This window comes from Gopherus evgoodei, chromosome 7, assembly GCF_007399415.2.
Source record: "Gopherus evgoodei ecotype Sinaloan lineage chromosome 7, rGopEvg1_v1.p, whole genome shotgun sequence".
Taxonomy (NCBI): Eukaryota; Metazoa; Chordata; order Testudines; family Testudinidae; genus Gopherus; species Gopherus evgoodei.
In genome coordinates, this window is record NC_044328.1 from 55,398,017 (window position 1) to 55,424,765 (window position 26,749).

At 39.0% G+C, this 26,749-nt stretch overlaps 1 protein-coding gene across 11 annotated transcripts in view; it reads left to right on the forward strand.

Moving 5' to 3' along the window:
- PARG (poly(ADP-ribose) glycohydrolase) overlaps positions 1–26,749 on the forward strand; it is a 130,380-nt gene that overhangs the window by 40,213 nt on the left and 63,418 nt on the right. For all 11 annotated transcript variants that reach the window (XR_004001187.1, XR_004001188.1, XR_004001189.1 and 8 more), the window contains exon 8: positions 18,612–18,704. Coding sequence is in view for 8 of the 11 variants with exons in the window: in XM_030568604.1 (XP_030424464.1) it covers positions 18,612–18,704 (93 nt within the window). In the remaining 3 variants the exon portion in view is untranslated. The remainder of the gene's footprint in view (positions 1–18,611; positions 18,705–26,749) is intronic.

Below are 26,749 nucleotides of genomic sequence, written 5' to 3' on the forward strand. Positions count from 1 at the left end.
ACAAGCATGTGGACCGAGGGGATCCAGTGGATATAGTGTACTTAGATTTTCAGAAACCCTTTGACAAGGTCCCTCACCAAAGGCTCGTACACAAAGTAAGCTGCCACTGGATAAGAGAAAAGGTGCTCTCATGGATTGGTAACTGGTTAAAAGATAGGAAAAAAAGGGTAGGTATAAGTGGTCAGTTTTTACAATGGAGAGAAGTAAATAGTGGTGTCTCCTAGGGGTCTGTCCTGGGGCCAGTCCTATTCAACATATTCTTAAATGCTCTTTGAAAAGGGTTAAACAGTGAGGTGGCAAAATTTGCAGATGATACAAAATTCCTGAAGATAGTCAAGACCTAGGCAGACTATGAAGAGCCACAAAAGGATCTCTCAAAGCTGGGTGACTAGGCAACAAAATGGCAGATGAAATTTCATGTTGATAAATCCAAAATAATGCACATTGGAAAGCATAATCCCAACTATACATACAAAATGATGAGGTCTAAATTATCTGTTACCACTCAAGAAAGAGATCTTGGAGTCATTGTGGATAGTTCTCTGAAAACATCTACTCAATGTGTAGCGGCAGTCAAAAAAAGCAAACAGAATGCTGGGAATCATTAAGAAAGGGATAGATAATAGGACAGAACATATCATGTTGCCTCTCCATAAATCCATGGTAGGCCCACATCTTGAATACTGTGTGCAGATGTGGTTGCCCCATCTCAAAAAAGATATATTGGAGTTGGAAAAGGTTCAGAAAAGGACAACAAAAATTATTAGGGGCATGAAACGGCTTCTGTATGAGGAGAGATTATTAAAACTGAGACTTTTCAGCTTGGAAAAAAGAGAACTGGGGAAGATATGATTGAGGTCTATAAAATCATGACGTGTAGAGAAAGTAGATATGAGAAGTAGTAGGCAACACTTCCTTAACACAAGAACTAGGGGTCACCAAATGAAATTAGTAGGCAGCACATTTAAAACAAATAAAAGGAAGTATTTCTTCACACAACGCACAATCAACCTATGGAACTCCTTGCCAGAGGATGTTGTGAAGGCCAGCAATAACAGGGTTCAAAAAAGAACAGATAAATTCATAGAGAATAGGTCCATCAATGTCTATTAGCCAGGATGGGCAGGAATGGAGTCCTTTGCCTCTGTTTGCCAGAATCTGGGAATGAGTGACGGGATGAATCACTTGATGATTACCTGTTCTGTTGATTCCCTTGGGGCACTGGCCGTTGTTGGAAGACAGGGTACTGGGCTAGATGGACCTTTGGTCTGACCCAGTAGGCCCATTTTTATGTTCTTGTGTATTTTTTGCCATATCACTAGCTAAGAAAAACTGGTTTAAATCCAAATAAATTGCATATTTTGCATATTGTGTGTCTGCAGGTGTTCAGAATGAGACTGTTGTTTTTTTGTTTTTAGAGCTGGCTAGAGGATGGTTATTCCATTTTGTGGCAACTTTCAAGGCTTTGACATTTGATTTATGTTCCACATCAAAAGAAAACCTTTTGAATGTCGTCCCCCTCCCCCCCCCCCCCCCGATGGACTTGTGTTGAATTTTCCAAATTTGGCTTGAAACATGAGCTTTTGGATTTGGAAGTGAGTGGGGAAGAGGGGACTGGTGATTAGGAAACTGGCCTGGGATGTGAGAGACTGAGATTCAAGTTACTTATTTGCCTGATTCAAAGCAGAGTTTTTAATTTCAAATCACTCTGGGATCTCCCAGGTCTCAAGCCAGTCCCCTACCCACCAGGCTATAGCTGTCAGTCTCCCTATCTCAGCTATCCTGACAAAAACTTTGTTGAAACTGATAAGTCTCTGTGATTGTTGTAGCTATGTCGGTACCAGGATATTAGAGAGACAAGGTGAGTGAGGTAATATGACCTGAAGAAGAATCTATGTAAGCTCTAACACTTGTCTCTCTCACGAACAAAAGTTGGTCCATTAAAATATATTCCTTCATCCACCTAGTGTCTCAAGTCTCCTTGAAACATTTTGGTTTTGACAAAATATTCCAAGTAGCTTGAATGTTTTTTTCCAACACAGGAGGGAGCTCATACACTGTTTTAAGAATAGTCTCTTTCAGGATGCAATGTAATATGTGAATGCAAAACTCACATTCCAGAAATAAGGAACATTATCGTAGAACATTTTGTAAAAAGCTAAGTTAAAATGAAAAGTTATGTTTTTTAAACGTTTAAGTAGTATTGCACAGAATTCCTGCTAAGGCAAGATGGCTTACTTGTCCCTTATGAATGCTACCTGGGATTGATATCTGGTAGGTGGACAATTCTGTTGACATGTATGGAATTGATACACAGTTTTCTCTTGTTTTCTAACAGTGGCTGATAACTTTGTGTGTGATTTGTTTGCATGTCATTGCTTACATTGTCATCTAAATCATGAAATTCTTCCTGCTTGAAAATCATGCTGGGCTCTAATCAGATGGCAAGTAATAGAAATGGAAAAGTTCCGAAGTGATAGGAAAGAGTAGGCAATGCAAGTAAGGGTGAAGAGAAGGCGGTGGAAAGGGAGGATGTTGCTGGGGTTCGGGCTGTCGCAGTCCCAAGGTGAGATGATGATAACCTAATGGTGGTGGGGCTTGACTATATGACAACAGATCAGTGGGTTTTATTTTATAAACAGTGCTCTGTTTATTTTTTGTAACTTTTTTTTCCCTTTTCTTTGGTGTATATTTACCATCCCACTTCAAATCGTCATTCTCTGAGTGGGCAAGGGATTGCCTGAGCCAAATCCCAAGATCTGTGAAAGGCTCCACCTCCAATTGCTTCTGCTTTGTCTCGGGAAGTTAATTCCAAGGACAAAGAGGGTTATATCTTCTAAAGACATCCTTTGTTGCTTCTTACAATTTTTTAACTTTTTGAGCTTAAGCATAGTGCTGATGCTGTTTTGTGAATTGCTCTTTCTTTGCCTGTGGCTGCATTATTCTTTGAAGAGTTGGAGAAACTTTTGAATTTTAAATAGACATGGCACCGTTGTACAAATTGTTAGAGTGATCAGTGCAAAAACAAAATCCAGCTTGCAAATTTAGTTTTGGTTATATGGAATGTAGCGGAGATTTAAACGAGGAGGGCCAAATTGGCGCTCCATTGATTTAACAAATTGGAAGCTTTCTTCAGCTTCAGAACCCAGTCTTCAGTAAAATCATTGGAATTCTGCCAGAGTAACCAGCAGAAGAGTTGGCACAGAGTTTGTTGTAAGTTCTCATTACACTGATTGTGCAGGGGAGTTGTCAAGCTCAGAGGCTTCTGGTCTATGTATAAAACTGAGCAACCATAGCAGCAGTATTTAAACTAACAGTAAAGCCGCCGGTGAAGCAACTCAGGGCTGGAGTCAGAATCGGCTTCCTTCCTTGAGAAGGAAGTCTACAGGTTTTAATTTTGATTTTTAGTAGTAGAAAATAAATGTGACCATTGCTAAAATTTGCTGCAGACTAAATCAACTGCTAAGTAATATAAGTAATGTACTTGCCTATTATACTTAAATGAAAGGAAGGAATCAAAACCAAAAGACTCAGTGATCATATCTTGCTTTATCACCTACTGCAGAGTGGGGCCAGGTGTGAAACACCAGTTGTCTGCTGTGGTCTTGTCATTCTATACATGCAGGCAATGAGTATATGTACTTCAGGACCCTCCAAATGTCTAGTTCAGGCAACCTTTCAGAAGTGATGTGCTGAGTCTTCATTTATTCACTCTAATTTAAGGTTTCGCATGCCAGTAATACATTTTAATGTTTTTAGAAGGTCTCTTTCTATAAGTCTGTAATATATAACTAAACTATTGTTGTATGTAAAGTAAATAAGGTTTTTAAAATGTTTAACAAGCTTAATTTAAAATTAAATTAAAATGCAGAGGCCCCCGAACCGGTGGCCAGACCCAGGCAGTGTGAGTGCCGCTGAAAATCAGTTTGTGTGCCGCATTTGGCACATGTGCCATAGGTTGCCTACCCCTGGTCTAGTTGCACTGAGTAAGCACACTTAATGGATTGATGTTTGTGTTACATCATTTGGTTAAAAAAAAAAAAAAAAAAAAGGGTTAAATGTTCATATTTAAACATGCCATTAAAGGACAAATTGTAACCTTTGTAGGTTATTCCTACATAGGGGCTTGTAAATAGAAAGTCTGGACTCATGAAGTTCCTGTCTGATTTTCTGAGGGGAAAAGAGATGAGTAGTGGGAACTGGCCAGCAGACAGACTGAGGTGAGGAGCTGAAGTGGTTTTGATACTATTCTAAGCTCATCCACAAAAATGAAACGTCTCCCGTGTGAGTAATCTAAATGAGTGTAGCCCAGACTCCTTGAGCGTGGCTCCCCTTGGTGGAGCTTGTACATGTTTTGGTGTGCTCCTTCTTGATGTTGCAGAAGGGAAGTGGTGGGTTCACCCCAATGCCCCTTTTAGAACTAAAATGATGTCACTCGGGAAATAGAGAAGACCTGTGATCTACCCTTTCATTTCTCGTAAGAAAAGAGATAATTTAAATGTCAACATGGTTTACTATTGCTGGGCATCTGAGCTGAGATGAGTGGGCAGCTCACACGTCTCTTGTTCCAGGCTCTCTGCAGCTCACATCTGTGCATCAGCTATACTCAGTTCAAATGTTTAAGGCTTTCTTAGCAACTATAAAAGCTAGAAACCTTTATTTAAAAATAAAAGAAACTGAGATTTTGCTGATACTCATATTTTTCAGAGAGATGCCATTGCGGTGTGTGGGCACATACCAGCTGTTTCCAAGCCCTGGATTTGGTTATGCAGATTAGGAAGGGAGGATTTCTGTGCCTGATGCCTAGAGTCTCAGGAAATTTGTTCAAGACCAGGTGCCCTCCATTCTTGTTCTCAGTTTCCATTTAAACACAGTTCCTTTAGGAGGGACTCTATGGCTCCCAACCCTCCTCTTTCATAGGATTTCCCTTTTTTGTGAGGAGGAAGTTGCATAAATGAATGTTGACTCATTCATCACTTACTTGGGTATTCCTTATGAGGCTGGGGACAGTGACATTGCCCAAGATATGGGCTAATCTTCTGGCCCATCCCTTCCCAGCTGCAGAGCCCAATCTTTGGAGTCAAGGGAAAGAAGAATCATGCCATAAAACCAATCTTCCCTCTTTCCTGACCCTGTGCAGCTCGGATGTATTTTTTTTGGCTTTAAGATGCTAAAATATGCTGTTCTTATTAATTTATTTTTAGGATCAGTCAAAGTCTGCACCATTATGTAATTTCTGGTAAAATCTATAGAAAACTGTGTGTCAGCTGTCAGACTAAAACAATGGCATAATTTTGTCAAAGGTTAATAGAAATAGGTAAATCTTTAAATAGCTATAGCAGCAGAACCAAATGACCTGTCCTGTTGGTCGTTCAGGTTGAAGAAAGAATTAGTTCTTTTTTTCTTTTAATCCTCACCTGCTCATCTTTTAGTTCTGGCTACTGGATCCTTATGAAAAGTATGGATCTGTCATGGTTTAATGTTCCTTATTTTCTTTCTCTATGTACAGATCTGTGTCTTTCAATTTTCACTAGAACATCATTGCATACATCCTGTTTTCAAGAATTAAAATTAATTGCTTTATTGCAAATACTGGACATGTGTTTTTCTTAATATTTGTTTCTTCTTTATTATTAGCAGTTTTAATTATAGCGTATGTTGTATCATATTAGCAAACATTTTGCATTTACACAGATCTCAATATCTAAATTTTGGCTTTGCAATACTTATACAGATATGTGCACAAAGTACTTGTTTACAAAAAGCTGTAGAAAGATTTCTTTTAGTTTTCTGTGTTGATTCTATGTAAGTTCAAGTTCATTGTGGTGGAACCCACTGCAAAGAGCCTCTGATTCCATTATTCAGTATTTTTACTCCAGAATTATTTACAAATGTAAAATGTGGCATAATTTTATCGTTGCAGTAGATCTGTGCAAATTCACACTTTCTGGGAAACCTGTTCCTGAGTTGTCTAATTTAGTGACGAAACACACACACAATCCAAGATAATGCATTACTAAATTTACTTGGTTCATTTATTTGATTCAGGATAGTTTCATTTGATTTGTACTGCTACATAATGTACTAGTACATGTGACAGTATATTTTGTAGAAGTGCTAATATTTGAGTAGTAATATTTTAAACTAGTAGCCATCACTCCATCAACTCTTTTAGAAGTAAGGAGCAAATCTTGTGTGCGAATGATGATGGTATGCAGACTAGCAAAGGTCAGATTAGCCTGGCTTTTCTGTTAGAGGAATGGTCTGGTCATAAATATCGGTGAGCGGCTTCCTCCTTTATATGGATGAAAATAATACAGTCCTGTCCAGATAATAACAATACTTCTACAAAAACAACAAGGAGTCTGATGGCACCTTAAATACTAACAAATTTATTTGGGCATAAATCTGTTAGTCTTTAAGGTGCCACTGGACTCCTTGTTCTTTTTTGTGGATACAGACTAACACGGCAACCCCCTGATACTGAATATTTCTATAGTCTTCCACTGGAAAATTACAAAGAGCCTCACAAACCTTAAATAGTTACCCCCCCATCTCATTTATCCTTATACAAGTGTTAAATTCCTCACTTAACAGATGATGAAATGGAGACTCAAGTTAAACAACAAACCTAAAGGTCACATGGTCATTCAATACCAGAGTCTAGTTAGAACCTAGAACTTCTGACAGCAGTCCTATTCTCTAGACTATACTCTAGTTTTGAAAGATGTACGTGTTAAGAACACATAACTAATAATCAGTACATTTATCTTGCAAGAATGATTTGTGTCTGTTTACTAGCGCGCGCGTGTGTGTGTGTGTGTGCGCGTGTCTGTGTGTATATAATATATAGTTCATGCTGTTACTTTTCTGTATAACTACAGGCCTTCACATAGGGAAGACTGGAATAGTCCTTGATTCGTTTTTTGTTTGAACCGACTGCTTAAATAAATGAGTGCTGTAATCATTGAAACCAGACTAAAGGAAAATCTGAAGTACAGACTTGTTGTACTGATGACTGGGTTTTTGATAAGTTATCTTCGTAATTGGCTGGACAGTGCTAGCAGAAGTAAGCACTGTTGAGAGAGGTCAGCACTACAAATGTAGGCTTTTTAAGCAAGAAACAACATGTCCTAAGGCCTGAAATAACCTATCCATTGCTCCAGTCTGGATTTCATTTTAGTCCAGATGTTCTGAAAAAATTTCATTACATCAGATTAAAAAAGAATAATCTAAACTGAAATGGTTTTGTGAATGTGCAGCGGAGGGTTTTCTGTTCAGAGTAGCAGAAATAATTTTTTCCTCATACTGAAAAAATATAAACATCTCTAATATGTGAAGAACTGAAAAAAGTTGCCTCAAATATTGAAGTGCACTTATCTGAAATGTACAGATTTAAAAGGTAGAGGCTAAACATTTTAGACAATAGCAGCAAGGATTGAATTACAGGCATATAGGTGATTTTTCCATATCTGTCTGATTATTTTAAAATGACATGTGCAGGCACCATGGTGATGAGCATGGCATAGAAATAGATTTGCCTTAGGTGGGGTGTGGAGGAAATTAGGCTATTCATTTGTATCAGATGTGGAGTTTTATAATTATGTTGTGTGCGGATAAAGTTTGTACATATGCATTGAGCCATATGGAAAGGTATATTTTAGATTTTTAAAATGCAGTGAAACTATGCAAGAGACTGCTTCTATTAGATATCTGATTAATCTGAAGGTACCTATATATGAAACTTTCATTTGAAAGCCACCTCTGCTCATCAGTCAGATTTTTGTCAGCCCTTTTGAGTGGTTGCTTTAGGCAGATTTTACTGTAATCCTTAGGTTGTATGAAAACTCTGCCATTATCCCCAGGAATTCCTTGTCACAAATGAGTGAGCTACATGCTCTTTCATCAGAACATTCCTCTTCTTGCTTTTATGTCATAATGTCTCCAGATAATAGGTGTCAGGAGTAGTAGTTCCACTGAAAAACTTTCAAAGGTAAAATCTTTCAAAACTTTGAAGTGCAGTGCTACCTGAAAAGTGGCTGTGGGAAAAATGGCCATGCCGTTTAGATATTTCAGTCTGTCTTTAAAGTCCTATCTGCTTAGCCTTGTAACTGAAGGTTTTTAATTGCTTTTTTTACATCTGCTGTTTTATCTTAGAAAGTGAGTTGGATTCTATTCCTTATAGTGTCCTCATCGACAGAATTGCTGTCTACTTACTGAAGGCAGTGAGTTTGCACCAGTGTTAAAGGTTCTGGTTAGGCAAATGGCATCTTTATTATTGGTGGTATTGTTCAAGGAGGGCTCTCTGTCACGTTAGGTGTGCAGTGCTGGCAGCTGGGAACACTGATTCAAAAATGGACCATGTCAATAGTGAATGAAATTTGTTAATATAGATTGCCTTTTTCGTGGCATCCACAAATCAAGTCGGTGGTGTCAGACCTGTTCTTGGTAGATTTCTGAAAAACTACACTATTACAAAGCTTTCTAACACCCTTCCAAAAATTTTTATTTTATTGGGTTCCACCCACCCCTATGAGAGAAGAATAGAGAATAAAGACAAAAGAGCAACTCAGTTAAAGAAAGGGAGGAGGGGAAGCAAAAAAGTGACATTGGTTTCTATTTTGTAGAGATTAATCAAAGATTCTAAAAAGTTAGAGCAAATCTTTTCAAATGTCTCTGAGGTGTGAGGTAGTTATTTGGTTTCAAGCACTGCTCTGGAGAACCAAGCTTTCTGTGAGATGGAGATTTTCCAAGATGAAGGGATAAATCGCTAAACACAGTGCTGGGAAGGTATTTTTAAGGAGGTATCTATTATCATATTAATTATCATATTAATCATATCATATTAATCTTCCTACTTGCTTCTAACCAAAAGGATTGTATCAGCTGCAAAACTTTTGAGCCAGGCTGCAGGAAAGCCATTTTTCCAAAAGAAGTCTGTTTTGGCAAGGCCTGTCCACAGTAACCTGTATGGGGACCAGTATTAATGAAATATAATTCTCTGCTGGATAGAGTTTTTAATGTTTTGCAAGGCACTTCCCCATTGGCTAGTGTTCAAGGATATACACAGATCTTTGTTCCTGGCATGGTGCAGGCAATTAAATTAGGGAGGGTCTTTAGGGCCTGTAAGTTATAGAATCATAGAACTGGAAGGGACCTCAAGAGGTCATTTAGTCCAGTCCCCTGCACTCAAGGCAGGACTAAGTATTAAATACATAATGGAATCCAGTTGGTTGGGTGAACTTACTAAGCTCTCACCACGTCAACAACAATTCTGAAGTCTCTGGTCCTTCCAAGGGCATCAGGGTCAAATGTCCTTCAAGCGATGCTTAAGTTGCAGGTAATGTCATGCAGCTGGACCAAATAGATTGTAGTGTTGGAGTTCTTGGAATAGGAGAAACTGATCTCTGCGATCAGTTGAGGCACCCAAATTATCCCTTTATCCATCCACTCTACTCATTAATGGTTTCTTGTCAGTTTTCCACAATCGTGACCCAAGTACAGCATGAACATTTGAGAAGAAATAGAATTCAATATTTCTAATGAAACTGGTCCACGCTTGTCTGGTAGCCAATATTATTGCTGAGATTCTACAGTCAAAAGTGTAATCGGTTGAACCTACTATTCCTGCCAGTGGGAGAGGATGTATCAACAGCTTTTTTTTTGGCAGTTTCAGCAGTACGTGTCAAATATTTGAGTAGAAATGGAAGCTGACTTCTAGAGATGATCTGCTCAGGTGAGGATTGGAGCACATTGGATGGTCAGTGTTGGGAAGCTTGCATTGTTGCTGCTGCTCATGCTGCAACTCATTTCAGATAATGACTTTGGACTCCATGATTTCAATCCAGTATCTTTCAAATGTAGTACATAATTACTTGGCCTTCACTCATAAAGGTCTGCTGGTTCTCATAAAATTGAGTTCTACTCTCGCAATTTCATGATGACAGAAAAGCTTCTTGGGTAAATTTAGTGTCCACTCAGGGGCCATATATTAAAGAAAGAAGTCTTTAAACATTTTAAGGATAATGGAACCAAAATCAGTGGGATTGAGGGTGGGGAGGAATATAGACTGAATATCAGAGTGCCTGATGATGAAATCTGTTAGGCTTTTGACTAGTCTCAAGTAAGTGTTGGAAGCCCCATCACTTGGACAAAGGAAAGTAGTGATGTGAACAATCTTTCATAGCTAGGGAGATGGCAGGTCATTTCACAGAAGTGACCTTCAGATGTCAATGACTTTCAGTCATTACTGACATAGACCAGTTACTGAGATGTAAAAAGTATAGGATATCATTCCCCACACCCAGGCTGATGAATGGTAATCCTGTCCATACCCATGAGGGAAATAGTATCTTTCCAGTACTGTGGCGAAATAAACTATTTTTTAATGGACATTAAAATGAGTCCTAAAAATAAATTTAATGCTCTTTTTATAATTATTTCTCATTAACCATTTAGATTTTATTTAAAAATTTTAAAATACTGTAAAAATGAAGCTGCAGTTGTCAAAGTTGATACACCTGAGAGAGCATTTCAGGGTTCAGTTGGCAGAAGACATGTATGAGCCTTCAAAAAAATTAAACAAAAAGGAATTAACTTCTCTTGTAACCTGTCTTCCTTTTTCTTTTCGAAGTGTCAGTTTGTGGTTTTGATAAATGTCAGAAACATTTTTTTCTCAAATAAAAATCTCTGCATAATCCTGTGTTGTGATTTTTCTCATCCCTCCAAAGATTACTTTGTCCTTCCTATGGTTTCTTATTAGAAAAGTATCTGAGTAATGGGATGAATTTGACAGCTGAGTGCGTTTCCTACTTAATTAGTTTCATGTGATAACTTAAAAAGGGAGAGGAGGGAGTTCATTTGTTTGGCTGTTTTCTTTTGTTTTGTTTTCCTATAGTGTTGGAAGTTCATTAGACTTTTATTTTTATTCTTACAGTAAGTGTTCAACAACACTTAAAGTATTTTTGCTGCCAGGCTGTAGGTTTTCTTGTCATGCTTTCTACAGTGTTTTGGGTAAAGACAATGATTAATAGTTTGTTTTACATGATATCAAGGATATATATGTATACTTATTAGAGAACTGCACTCTCATTTCTGTGTATCTGTCTCTGACACAAACCATTGATAAAATGTGTACGTGTGTGCTGGCACAATCATCATCTCCCAATCAAGAAGGGTTATGTGATACTGACAGCAGTGTGAGTTAAATCACTGTTTATAAAGTATCTTAAGGATCTCTTCTCAGTCAAACCAGGAACAGATTAGATTAATATGTAGTTTATAAAAACATACTGAGAAGAGTTTGTCTGATGTCTTTTAGTTCTTACAAATAAACTCATAGGCACAAGTTCTTTTATGAATCCTCAGTGTTTTGAATCACTTCTGTTTTGGCATTTATCATCTGCCTCTTGCGGAATCCTGAATGGTTATCGATGAGGTTATTCTTCTTTCTGGTAAAATATTTATGAATGATATAAAATTGTTGTTTTGTTTATATTGTGGTAGCATCTTGGAATGTCAGTCATGGACTGGACCCAACTGTTTGGTGCTGTACAAACACACAACAAAAAGATGGTCCATTCCCCAAAGGGGTTACAGTCTAAGTAAGGCCCAACTTGAACTGCAGGATGATTGTCAAAAAATTGCAGCCGAGTTGTGGACAAACCATGGAAAATTGCAGAAGAGTCCATTATTACTTTTCCTCGATTTTTGCACTGTTGGCTGCCTGGGGCTCCCATTGTAGGCCTCTTGGGTCTGAGAGCGTTGGCTCCCACTGTCAAAATTGCGGTGGAAGTCTAATATTGTGAATCTGCCATTTCTACTATATTGAAAGTAAGTAGGGCCTGAAGTACACCTCTACCTCGATATAACGCTGTCCTCGGGAGCCAAAAAATCTTACCGTGTTATAGATGAAACTGCGTTATATCGAACTTGCTTTGAACCACCAGAGTGCACAGGCCCGCTCCCCGGAACACTGCTTTACTGTGTTATATCCGAGGTCATGTTATATTGAGGTAGAGGTGTATAAGACGAAAGACAACAGATAGGGGAAGCCTGAGAAAACAAGGAGACTGTATTGGTTAATGTGATAGGCAGTTCTCATAGGACTCCAGCTGCCTAACCATTTTCAAGTTTTTTTTGTAGGCTTCACTGCAAAGGATAGTTTTAAAGTTATTTAAGGAGGACAATGAGGTAGCTTTACAGATGTATAGAAGGAACTCTTCCAAAGCACAGGAAAAGATACTCTTTTGGAAGCTTAACGAATGCATGTTGAAGGTTGGCATCATTAACTGAAGGGAGGCGAGTCAGCATCTCAGTAATGTATGAGACATGATAGGTAACTTTGGGAATAGTGCTTGAAAATGAAGACAAGCAGCTTATATTTTAGCTAAAGGAGAAAGGGGAACTCGTGAAGGGATGCAAAGTGGAGTGACATGGTTGAAGGGATGAGCTAAGAAAATGATCTTTGCAGCAGCATTTTGAATGGATTGTGACAAATTAAAATCTGTAAATTTAAATGCTTATTACCCCTTCCACAATGGGAAAGATGTGTATTACTTTTAATTATTATTGCTCTGCTTTATTTTCTTTTCCATGCCCTTATCCCTTCGATACACAAAAAGGGACTGAATTTTATGAATATGACTTAATATTCAAATGACCTCTCTGCACTTTCCTTTCTTATGGGGGTAAAATTCATATTGAACTTCTTTAACCCAGTATTTCAGTCTGCTTTTACTTTGTAAATACACAAATAAAATCTGCTTCATTCATATTTTTTGTTCATTCATGGAACTACATTATTGATTCAAAATCTGTCTGATGCTGGCTTCAGAATGTCTGCGTGGCTACTGAGTGTGCGCTTTTGTTGTTTACATATTTATTTTATTTATTTAAAGAGACGTAAAATCCAGAGATTAATATTGTATTGATTTTATTAGGCATTAGGAATATTGAGGATACTTTGTTCAGGGGGAAATATTATAGTCTGCTAAATTTAAACATAAAACTCCTTCTTAAGTTGAATGTAGTAGGCATAATATTAAAATGTCACATAAAATCAACAATACTTTTTTCAGCGGTAGGATGGTTACCACCTCCATCTATATTGCATCTACTGTTGCAATAGTTAGCTAAACTGCTTAGCTGGAAAGGCAGGTCATGACAGTAACTATTATTGTGGAAACTGATTCCAAATATGAAAAAATGTTTTAAAACTGGAAAAATGTTTTCTTGCAAACAATACCACAGCAGTTTGAGGAGTAGAAAAGAGTAAAATGGCCAAAATGCATTACAGTTGGGAAACACAGATTTCATCAGGTCTGAAGGAAGCATTTATTTTGTTACTGAAGTGTTGTTCAGTCAGTCAGCATCCTGTCACAGCAAGTTAATATGGGAAAGAGAAAATAACTAAGTAGAAAATGTTAAGCTATTGCTGTCTCTGCATGTGGTTTTTGCCTTTTTGGCTTGATTATTCTACCTTCTTATGTGATGGATAGAGTTGTCTAAGTACGTGTTTCGTTTGTTTGGTTTGATAGGCTGTCAGATTTAGATTTAAACTTTCTACCATCGCTACCACCACATGCTACCTCTGTCTCTTCTCATTTGCGATGTCAGGCATATTTGTTGTTGTATTTGGAGGCGCAATTTATATTGACAAGCAGTCATTACTTATGGCAGTGTTTAGTCAGACTTCTTTTGCTGCAGTATAAATGTTCATTTTGCTAAATTGCAAGTCAAGTATGCTTGGCCAGGAGCTCTTACCTCTGCTACAACTCATTGAACCATTTGCATCACTAAGTCATAGTTATTTAGTCAACCACTCAGGTACAAACCTTGATGAAATTACCAAATTATATTTGGCAAATAGCAGCCGATGTTGTGTAAATAATAATCCCTAGAGCTTTCCTGAGAAATAAAACCCTCCTAAAAAGATCTTAAACTTTAAATATTCCTTCAAAATGTTTGGTGATAGGTTAAAATACACTGTAGATTTCTCCGTTCTTTATATAACTTAGTTTCAAATTCAGTTGCCCAAAAGATGCTGCAAAGGATAAGTACATATTAAAAAAGTAAGGACCTAACTGGTCAACTATAGGTTTTATTGCTCATGTTCTTTACTTCCTTCTATCAACAAAAATGTTGGCAACAATTTTTATTCTTCTGTACCTTAAGTTAGAAAAAGGGAAATAATGTAAATGTATCCACAAATGAGCATGGCTTAATGTTCCAAAATTTGGGCATCTGCACTCAAGAAGAATAGATTTTCATCATTTGAATCTGATTAGTATTGATTAAAGTATTGTATCACTTTTTCTCATTGCCACTGTCACAGAGTGAGTGGATCTGTAAGGAGGTTAGAGTTCATCTACACCTGAGCCTGCCCTACCCCATGTCCCCAGGTGGAAGAAATGAATAAAGTCATGTGACAATCAGATGACTAGGAGCTGGGTGCACTGGGAGATATAAAGGCAGCATCTCAGTGAGAGGAGAAGAGAGTTAAGTAGGGAGGACTCCAGGGAGAGGAATCTTGGGAGTCTGTGCTCTATAAAGAATTAGGAGAGCAGTCAGGAAGGCTGGTAGTATAGAAGAAACCCTGGGAAAGAGAAGCAAGACAGATAGTGGTTATGGGGGACAATCAGTCCAATTATTTAGTGTTCCCCAGGCCAGGAACCCATAGAGGGTGGGTGTCAGTTCCACTTGTACTGCCACTCTGTTTGCACTCACACCCTTCAATGTCCCCTTTATGTAAGTGGAAAGACCGGACTGAAGAGAGCCCAGGATGTCTTGTTGCTGACCCTGGGAAGGAAGGGCTGCAGTTGAGGTGATGAGAAGACAGACCCTCGGGAAGGAATGGCTGTGCCTAGGGACCAGGGTGGAAGACTTTTGTGTGTGTTTGGACTTTGAGAGCCCAGAAGAGGTTCTTGTGACTTGGCCAGAGGGTTAAGTCACCTCAGCAGTGGAATTGTGCTGATGGCCAAGAGAATTATTGGTAAAACTAGGAGAGAAACTGAGTCATGGTAGTTGCAGTGCCTTGGCAGGCCATAAGGGGGTTTGCTTTTGGTCGGCATCCTGCAACAGTCCCATTAGCATGTTTTATTTCCTCTTGAAAACTTGATGGTTTAGTCTAGAAGTGTTATTGAGAAGATCTAGTGTGGGCTGGGGAAAAAGGAGAACTACCCCCTTCATCACCTCTCCTCTTTTTTTTCTAGGTAAAAAGCATGGTGCATCCATAATGAAAACTATTTAGGGAACTCTGCCTTGTAAAAAGGAGAGGGTTGAGAGCATTGATGATCCCTAGAGAAAAAGGTGGGAGATCCTTGGTATGCTTGTGGATTTAGCACCCAGCCTTATAGCCCTTACTCCGCTAAATGAGTTCTGTTAAAATAATCAGTGGAATTACTCACCTGTGTAGGTGCTGCAGGATTAGGCCTTTAGGTCCTGATACTGGTAACATTTATTCCATGCTTAACTTCATGCACGTGAGTAGTCCCAGTGAAAGTACTCCTGTGCATAAATGTCGGTACTTTGCCCCATGATTTGTACAGGGAGGATTCCTAGTCAAACTTATAGGTAGGTAAGAGAAACAGAGGAAGATACTCTTGTAGGGCCATAAGGAGGGAAAAGAAAGGGAGAAAGGAAAGCAGAATTTCAGAGTTTAAAATGTGCACTTATATTCATTTAATTATGCATTTGCCATCAGACTTGCTGGCCTTGGTTCTGTTTCAGAAAGGATATGTGTCATACTATCATTACATTTTTTGCAGAGGAGCATAAACAAAAGGTTGAAGTGTTGACAGCTATTGCAAAGTTCAGTACCATAGTGTGTCACCAGATAAGTGATATTGTATAGTTTGTGGCAGTCAGCAAAGCATGGTGGCCACTATTCATGTGTCAGTTTTAAAAGACAGGAAGTGTTACCCAAAGGAGAGAGAATATCAGAATTTGACAACTTGGTAGACACTTAAGGTTAAATGTCATCTTTTGAATAGATTTAATTTATATATGTATTCATTTTATTTTACGGGTTGAAGTCTGAAATTCCAGGCTTACAACACTTGTTTGTTTATCTCATTACTTAGGAGTGTTTGTGCTGTAGAGAACAAGCCTATTTCTTTAAAATTTACTGCTAAAATTGAAGGGTACTAGATTTTAGATGTTATCTTTGATATCCAGGTTTTTTACTGTACAAAAATGCAAATGTACATGCAGCCAACAGCTAGCTACTGCAGTGAAATAAGTGCCTTATTCAATTTTTATTAGTAAGTGTCCCATTTCTGAAAATATACTGTATTGTTTATGATGTATAGCTTGGACTCAGTTGCTCCACTGCAGCCAGATTTCCTTCGGATTACTCAGACTTGCTACTTTATTTGCAAAACAGGAGCTTTAATTCAGGGTGTTAAATGGAAATTTAAAACTCTACATCATAGTCTCTTTCTCTTTTCCCTGACCATCTTATAAAATTCCAGGATTTTCATTCTGTTTGTGTCTCACTCTGAAGCCTAGAATGTCTGAGTCAGTGCAAAGCAAAGGAAAAAACTTCAAGGATGATTGAGCGTTCTTTTTGTCTAGAATATTATCAGGCTCAATTGTTACTGGAATTCATGGACTTTTATGTCCAATTTTTAAGTTTTTGAGCCATTTTTGGCTTTTTTACACTTTACAAATTTACACCTGAATGACAGCACGGACTTTCACCTAGTTATAAATAATAAACTAGAACCACACTATGTAGGTATTAAGGTTATATTATCCTCCTTTCTTTCACATATTCAGTTTGTTCCATAAGTTCCTTTAACTTCCCAAGCACTTATATTCATTCCTTTGTATCTCCTGTACATGAAGGAGTGAGGGAGACTCTAAGATATTTTTAGAAATAGTTTTATTTCTAAAACGTCTGCCTTCAATTTTCTCCAAATTAGGGGAAAAACAAGCCACAAAGGTGAAGAACTGAAGCAGTATATGGTGGACCAGTGGAAGCTAAAGGATCTCCTTTGCAAGAAATCTATCGGCAAAGTTTCAAAGAGACTGATTGTGTAGTGAAATCATATAATGGACTCTTGAAGCAGGAAAAGCACTGAATATATGACTAAAAAGAAATATTTTCTTTAACTTTTGATTGTTTAATCTCTGAACTTTTATGCATGTCTAAAGTAAATAACATTCATCAGTGTTTTTCATATTAAATCCACTATCTATTATACATATTTTTGGTGTGTACAATATATGAAATATTTAGAAAGCAATTCTGGATGTTATAAATTGACTGTTTAGCTTCAAAACTATAGAATACTAGATCTCCAGATTTTGTGGATCATTGTTGGTGAAGGTAGTGATCTTAACTGCCCATTGGAGGAACCATCTTGCTCTTCAGATTCCTTCAGCACCTTGTGTTAAACTAGAATAAAAATGTACATGGATGGAGTGGCTGAGCAAAAAAAGCAGAGAATAACTACCAAATGTATTCAGACCTGCCTCTTCCCCTCAAAGATTGTAGGCCACATCCTCAGCTGCTGTAAATTAGTGTAGCTCTATTGATGTCAGTTGAGCTTTACCAGTTTATACCAACTGGGGAATTGGTTATCTTGAGAGAAGTTTCTGGAATTTCCCTCCCGCCCCGCTGTTTTAAGCTTCCACACAGTCTAGCCAATGTTAGTTTTTCCTCTTCTGAAGCCTTTGCCCCCTGGAACATATACCTTCCAACATTTCAAGTGGCTAAAGTGGGATGCAGCACCATTCAGGTTTGGCCTATCCACATAGGGATGGAAGGGCAGACTGGCAAGATTTGATTGATGTTGCAACCTAGCACATGGGGTTGCGACACCAATCACATTTAGTGGAGAAGCGGAGATGGAGAAGCAAACAGGCCAAATGTGAGTGATGCTGTGAGACCTTGTGTGCCAGGTCACACCACCACCACTGGGTTTGGAGCCCCTCTCAAAGGGGGATCCAGGGCAAACTCCATCCCCTGGGCAGTCCTGAATGGAGGAAATGTTCACTTCAACCAGGACAGAGGATTTTTAGGATCAAAGCAGGACCGTCCAGCTAAACCCAGGACAGTTCGGAGGTCTTGGAACATCCTTCCTGTTTCTCTCTCAGCAATTCTTCATTTCATTTTAAATTACAGCGAGAAACATCTCTTCTCCTTTGCCTATACATCTTAGCTTTCTCTATCTTTTGGCTCTTATTTCTTAGTAATTTTATTATTTAACTCTATAAAGTGTTTTTGGATAACTATTTTCTTGTCTTTTATTACATTAGAAAACAATTAGTGGCTAATTGGATTCTCTGTTCACCTTGTCATTGACTTCTTATTTTGTCTTGGACAAGTCATTTAACCTCTCCTCTCATCATACATATCCACCCACATATAATGGTTACCTACTCTGTACCTTACAGATTATTGAGAAAGATAATTAGTTCGTAAAGTTAATTGAAAACTTTGGATGACAGATGGTATCAGAATGCAGAAATTATTAAACAAAATAGTTTTTAAGATTAACTTGCCTGGTGTTAATTATTTTCCAATGTGAAAAGTGGACCTGTATAGTCTTTATCTTGTAATATCAATCATATTTTTGGTGCAAAAGAAATCTTTCTTTTTGTAGGTGCTCGAAGATGCAGAGTCTCAGCATTTGTTCCAGTCCATCTTGCCTGATATGGTGAAGCTAGCACTGTGCCTCCCTAATATCTGCACTCAGGTAAGTAAGCGCAGATAGGTACACCCCCCAGGGCAGATTAATTTAATTTAATATAAACTATAACTAATGGCTGAGGTCAAAATGCCATAGCCATGTTATGTTTCTATTGAAAGCTGTGGTGGTTCTGTCTCATTTAGCTGAGGCCTAGGGAGCAGGGAGGACAACAGACATCCATAATGGTACAAAAGAATATTAAAAACTCACTGTCCCATTTCTGAGCCTTAATTTAAGCCATCAATCAAAATTCTATATATACTGGAATGTCTTGTTCTTTCTAATGAAATGACCATGAAATTTTTAAACTTTGAATTAATTCCCCCTGTTCAAAATATATTTAGTGGATTTATACCCTTTGGCTTTGAAACCACTTTGAAAGCTCTTTTAATCATATGTGAATAATGCTTCTGATAAGGCTTTCCTCTTTTACTTATAAAAATACATGATTACATTTACACCTCCATAGTATCTGTGAATATACTGTTCTCAGTAATGATCATGAATGTTTTACTTTATTGTAATATGGCCAAATCCTGCAGGCACTTCTTAGTTGGTATAATGCTTACTGCAGGGAATAGTCACCTCAAACTCAATAGGACTGTTCATGTGAGTAAAGACTATTTAGATGAGTAAGCATTTGCAGGATAGAGACTCTGATTTGTAAGCATGACTGTCTCAACATTTTAAATAGGTTTTTCAAAAGTAAGGGGGTTGTATTGGAATAGAAAAACGTTGTCCTGCTTAGTTATGCTAAAGAGGATGTTTACAGAGGACACAATTTCAGAAAATTGAAATATTTTCTGATCTTTTTACCAGTCATTTGGCTGGAAGAACTTTTCTGACAGCTACAAAGCTTTTAAAAGTGATTACAGCATGAAAAGGACACCAAGATGATTGAATTATGCATATTTTAAAGGAGTTTTACTACCTTGAAATGTTTCTATTTGAGAGATGAGTTATTGACCATTGTACACTATCTCTGGGTCACTCTTTTAGTTTAGATGTAGCTGAACTTAAAATGCAGTAGTGAAATCTATTTTATACACCAAAATGACTTAATCTACAACAGCAGTATAGTTTACCTAAATAAACTGAATTCTGTGAGACAAGATTTTTCAGTCTTTTTTCTTCCATTTTTTCTTCTGTGATATCATAATCCAGTCCTACAAAGCCCTAATGTAGATTGACAGATGAATATATGGAGAAAGAAAAACCTGTGGCCAAAAGAGAGATCTAAATTCAATGATTATAAATTTAATAACTTCACATTTTATAAAAATATATCAAAACATTCTTAATGAAGATTTCATTTACTACATGTCTCTTAAAGGGTTGTGTGTCCAATAATTCTACTTATTGCACCTGTTCACACAGGAAATTTATTTTCACAGCTAGTGCTAAAATATAATGAGTCAGCTCCACTGAAGCTGTTCTTGTTGCATTTGCGGAGAACCAGAAGCAAAGATGGCAATTGTTTAATTGGGAGAGAGGGAGTTAGAAAAAGGGCTGAAGAAATGTTTTCTCATTTGATTATTTTTTAAATGACTATTACAATAGCTACTAACCCATTACTTAAATAATTTTAACTTATTTTGTAATATTGTATCAGATATAAAAGTGGTTCTTAAAATAAAACCCCTTGAGTGTTATGGGAAAAAATCAAGGAAAATTTTGACTACATTTAATGCACAGTTAAATTTTTCATGCTGTCAACTATGAATAAAGGATAGCAGGGTCTGCTAGTTTGATTTCAGTTTCTAAAATCTAAAGAGCATTAATTTCATCCTGATTTTCAGATATGTAATTGCTTTTACTCATATGAAAATGTGGCTTTGCAAAATCTGCGTCTCCTGAAGTCAAGTTACCAAACCAAAATGGTAGATGAGGGCCAGTTTAGTTTCCTAATATTATAGTAGACATGCCAATAGATTAGTAAAATTACAAAATGGTCAATTTACTGGAGATGAGTGGGAATCTGCGCCCCTTTTTGGAGGTCTCCTTAGAAACTAAGAATGATAGCCAAGGACTTAATGCAGAGATTATTGGTCTACTAATACATTAGTGAAAATGCTGCATACATCTGAGAGTTTGCTTTCTTTTGTGTTGTCTAAAGTGATACATCTGATACTTTTTTATTCTAACACATTCTATTCTGCCAATACACAGTTTCTCCTCTTTAACAGAACTTTTCAAGACATTTTTATCGCTCTGCAGCAGTATTTCCTAGTTAATGCTGAATAATTACTCTAAATCAGAAATGTCAAAAACATATCCCCAGCCTGGATTCAGCCTTGTGTGTGTGTGTGTGTGTGTGTGTGTGTGTGTGTGAGGGCATGTTCACTTCCTGCAGAATCCGAACTTCTACTGGGAAAGAGGAAAGTTGGCTTCTCATTGTTAGAAAGCAGACATTGAAAACATGGATTGCTTTGCACAGAACTTGAAACAGTAGTTTGGAGAAGTGTAAACTCCCTCACCCCCATTCATCTAATTGATTGGTTAACTCTAATACCTAGTGATGATGCTTTAAATGTGATCATTAACTACTTAATTTCTGATCATTTTCATGGACTGAATGGGGAAGAGGTTGGGAGTAAAGCTCATGGGAGATGAGAACTGGAAATTAACACAAGGAGGGAAAGTGCATTGAAGAAAAGAGGAAAGACACGAGGAGGGAGAAAGATAGAGAAGGAAGAAACACAAAGCAAAAATGGGTGTGGTTCTAATGTACAGCATATTTTTTCACTGAATGCTGTAGAATTTAATGATAAAATAATGAACAGTAATAACTGAAAGCTTAGTTTTTATATAAATGCTATAGTCCACCTTTGAGCTTTGTGTAAACTTCTAATTGCACTGTGCAGACTGGATGCTCGTTTTGCAGTAGGTTTACTTATCAAGAGGAGACAACCTCACTCAACCCTTCCCCCACCAAACAAATGAAAACACCCAATTCCCACTTACTGCAGCTCCATGTTGCCAAAGAATTTAGGGAGAAGGAAGCCGATATAAATTTCTCTGTCCTTCAGTCTCTGCAGTGGCTCCAATATGCTTAACCTGGTTCTCTCCTTTTACCCACTCAAGCCTTCTGGAATTCCTACAGCCCTCCCAGGGCTTGTCTACATCAGAAAGTTGCAGCGCTGGTGAGGGAGTTACAGCGCTGCAACTTAGGAGGTGTACACATCTGCAGGGCACCACCAGCGCTGCAACTCCCTGTTTGCAGCGCTGGCCGTACTCCCGTTTTGTCTCGGGTGTAGAGGATCCAGCGCTGGTGATCCAGCGCTGGTAATCAAGTATAGACACTTACCAGCGCTTTTCTTGACCTCCGTGGAATAAGCAGGTATCCCAGCATACCTGAGGAAGCCTCTGGTAATCAAGCTGGTCTCCTTCCCCGGCTTGCTCTCGCGTTCCCCGAACCCCGAGCAAGCAGGTCTCCTTCCCTGCGGTTTGCAGGGTGGTTCGGGGAACGCGAGAGCAAACCGCGGCGAAGCTGGTCTCCTTTCCCGGTTTGCTCTCTCGTTCCCCGAACCCCCGAGCAAGCAGGTCTCCTTCCCTGCGGTTTGCAGGGTGGTTTGGGGAACGCGAGAGCAAACCGCGGCGAAGCTGGTCTCCTTTCCCGGTTTGCTCTCGCGTTCCCCGAACCCCCGAGCAAGCAGGTCTCCTTCCCTGCGGTTTGCAGGGTGGTTTGGCGAACGCGAGAGCAAACCGCGGCGAAGCTGGTCTCCTTTCCCGGTTTGCTCTCGCGTTCCCCGAACCCCCGAGCAAGCAGGTCTCCTTCCCTGCGGTTTGCAGGGTGGTTCGGGGAACGTGAGAGCAAACCGCGGCGAAGCTGGTCTCCTTTCCCGGTTTGCTCTCGCGTTCCCAGAACCCCCGAGCAAGCAGGTCTCCTTCCCTGCGGTTTGCAGGGTGGTTCGGGGAACGCGAGAGCAAACCGCGACGAAGCTGGTCTCCTTTCCCGGTTTGCTCTCGCGTTCCCCGAACCCCCCTTGAAGCCGCCCAACAGCGCTGCAGTGTGGCCACATCTAACACCACTTGCAGCGCTGGTTGCTGTAAGTGTGACCACTCTGCAGCGCTGGCCCTATACAGCTATACTAATACAGCTGTAACAACCAGCGCTGCAAAATTTTAGATGTAGACATGGCCCCAGTAAAATGGCTGTCCCGCTTAGCTGCCAGCTTCCTGCACTTACCACCCCTCACACTTCCAGCTATCTCCCTCTCACTGTAGGTGTGTTGCTTGCAGGGAGTGAGGAAAGAAGATACCCTTTCAGAGTTGCTTCCATTAAGTGTGTGTGTGTATTGGAGCCACAAGGTGTGGTGGCAGTTCAAGTAGACATATACCCGTGCTAACTTTAATCTAGTTAGTTTGAGTCCTGGAGTAGTGAAGCCACAACAGTGTGCACTTCAGTGCAGGCTAACCCTGTGAGTAATTACCCAATGTTCTTGGGCTCATACAGCTCATGCTGAAGCATGTGCTGTCATGTCTTCATTGCTCCAGGACCCAAGCTAGCTTTAATATATGTGTCTACTGAAATTGCAGTTGCACCCTGTGACAGCAGTATAGACATACCCTGTAGCTGCTGTCTGGGTGAGGGTAGCATTTCTATAAAGGGGCAGAAACCTGCTCCATACTCTGGGTCTTGTAGAGCACTCATAGATGCAGCGCATGATGATTATAAAACCAAATACTGAATATTCTTTGTAGTGTGTGATCCCTGTTAATTTGTTCGCAAAACTCCCAAATGGAGCTGCCAGCAATGAGAATCTGCTTTGGGCTATAGCCCCTTTTAAGTCTCTTCTTTAGTTGACATCCATGAGGCTCTCTCCTGTTCACTATAGAGCATTTTGTGGAGGGGAGAATATGCTTAGTGCATCTGTTAACATTACTCCCATGAGTAATTGAGAGTTAGTGTTAACCCTCTCAGCCTCAGCAAGTGAGAGTTTAGCTATTGTTAAGAAGTGTGACAACTCCCTGACATACCAGCTTGTCAGCCTTCCCAGTAAACTTCAGGACTCTGGTGTTCAGATAAGAAGGATGGACCATCTTCAGTGGCCACAAGATGTTTCACAGCCATTACTAATGAGCAAATGCCTTGTCAGAATAGTGAACAGACTCAAAGACTCAGTGAACAGTAGAAAATTAGGTTGATTTAACTACCTAGGCTGGAGTGTGAAAAATCCACACTCCTAAGTGGCGTTGTTAAGATGACCTACATCAACAGAAGAATTCTTCTGGCAGCCTCACTGCTGCGTCTCAGGGAGGTAGGTTACCTACACTGATAGAAGAGCCCTTTCTGTTGGAGTAGGTAATGTCTACACTGATGTGCTACAGTGGTGCAGCTTTGCCACTGTAGTGTTTTATGTGTGGACAACCGCAAAGCCTAGTTTTGCCTGATGTGAGCTTATAGATAAGGAGGGGGAAAATATTCTTTGTAAGACACTGTTCTTTGTTAGTCTTTACTTAAGACTTTCTGGTTTTTCATGGATAACTTTGAAAGTTGATGGCTCATTTTCAGTATTTCTTTTCAGTTTCTGGCCCCCAAACTTTTTTGTTTTGGACTTCATTAGGGGTGTTTTAATAATAATAATAAGTTACTATTTCACTCTGGTTAATTATGTTTCCCTTAAAAGTATTAAATCTTTAATTATGGTGTCCTGGTCTTCATAATGTTCATTATGTAGACTTGTAAATTCTCTGAAGAGAGGCATCTTCAACCTGAGGACGTTGCATGGAATTGTGAGATTAAGGTGGATTGAATATGGTGGTAACAAATGGTGTCGATAAAGGTTTACTGACACAAGTTACAAATGTGGATAGTTTGTAAGTAGGCTCTGTACAACCTTCTTGATTCATTTTTGCCAGTGCATGTCATTTCTGATCTCATCCCAGGCCTATTGATAGCTCTGCTATTACACTTTAGTCTTGTCCTGTAAATGTTTTGCTAAGTCTGGTCCTTTTTATATCATAGAGTGCTTTTTGTGCTGTGGACAGATGCCCATGTAGAATGAGATTCTCCAAATTGGTTTCCACCTGTGATCAAATAAGATTTGAACAGTGATTCCTCACAGGAGCGAAAATAGTGAATTAAGTTCCACCCAAATCCTCCACTCCATCCGACATCTTCCTCCTCAGGCATATCATAAAGAGACAGAAATTCTAATTTATGCACTGCACATATTTTATAGGGTGGGGAGAAAGAAAGAGAGCTTTCAAATTGATAAGCCAGTAATAAAATAAATATATAATAATAATGGTGCTTGTTGTGTGTGTTCTTTAATTCAAATTATATTCGAGTCTTCTAGTTATCCAAAACACAAAATTGGATGAGGGAATCAAAATAAATGGTTGAGTAACTATAAAATTTAATGTGACATTTGTTCCCTCATTTTACAGCTGTAAATGGGTGATTTGCTGTAATCACGCATTTTCTTTAAATTGTGCAACAGCATTGTGACAAAATGCTGGAGTTCCCAGAATTGAGAGTTAGTGTTAACCCTCTCAATCTCAGTAGGTGAGAGTTTAGCTATTGTTAAGAAGTGTGACAACTCCCTGACACACCAGCTTGTCAGCCTTCCCAGTAAACTTCAGGACTCTGTCAGTCTAAATCTTGCCTTGCAGGCAACAAACTTCCCCAGAGACATCTCCCTGCACTATCCAGTCTCCTTAGTGAACAAACAAGTTAAATTTGTTGCTCCTTTAAGGAGACAGTATACTGCAGCCTGTTAGCTTAAGCGGGTTTAACACTCCCTTCCCTTTAAACAGTGCACTGAATTGTTTTATAGTAAAGGTAGAGCAAATTTATTTAACAAAAAGGGCAGAGGATTGAGTGATGCCAAGTATAAGGAATAAGAATGAAAGGTTACGAACAAACAAAAGTAATAATACACTAAGACTAAAACCTGATTCAACAAACTACTCTCTCTTGTTCAAAGAAGTGTTTTTCAAGTCTCTTTTCCAGCATGGCTGACCAGACTCTCTGGCCAGGACCCTTCATAGATCTCCAAGTGATCAGTTCCTTTGTCCCTTCAGGTGAAGAATTCCAAAAATGGCCTTTTCTCTCTGCTTGTATCTTTAAAAAGTTCATTGACCCTGCTTCAAGAGAGAGGCAGGCTTCCTGGGTTGCAATCTTCATTCCCCTACTGAGATTGTTAAATGGTTCTCTTTCTCCACTTGCTCTCCTGATGGCTTTGGCCTTGGCTACACTGGCGCTTTGCAGTGCTGCAACTTTCTCGCTCAGGGGTGTGAAAAAACACACCTCTGAGCACAGCAAGTTACAGCGCTGTCAGGCACCAGTGTAAACAGTGCCCCAGCACTGGGAGTGCAGCTCCCAGCACTGTAAGCTAACCCTCTTGGGAAGGTGGAGTACTTGCAGCACTGGGAAAGCTCTCTCCCAGCGCTGGCGCTACGACCACACGCACACTTCAAAGCGCTGCCGCGGGAACGCTCCCGCAGCAGCACTTTGGAGTTTCGAGTGTAGCCAAGCCTTTTGTTTATCTTGCATGTCACTGTGCATTTCTTTGTCTTTGGTCACATCTTGCCTACTTTTCAGTGGGGAGACATTCAAGCAATCAGAATCGTGTTCCTTTGGAACAGTTGTAGCTTAAGCATTGCTTGCCAAATACATTTTAAGAACATAATTCTGGAACATATATATTACCCTTTGTGTACACCTCTTACATACACCATGCAATGATTTTTGGGACAAATATGTTACCAGTTTGTATAGCTATCTTACATAACACCTTTTGGATATAAATCATGACACCAATGTGTGGGGTACAGAGAGTATGTCAGGCCTGACGAGTTGCTGAGACAGAGTAATAAACTACCCAAAAGAATAACTTTAGAATCCAGCTGCTGGAATAAATAAAATATAATATATCTTACTTGATTTTAAGATTGCCCGCTTATTACTACATTCCGTCTGTTTCCACCTCTGGAGCCTGTTTTTTCTCTGATAAATTGTGCTTTGTTGGCCTTATTGTTACTGATTAGAAATCTGCTATTTGTCAAACAAGCTTGTTCCCAATCATCTTAGTTGAACAACCTTT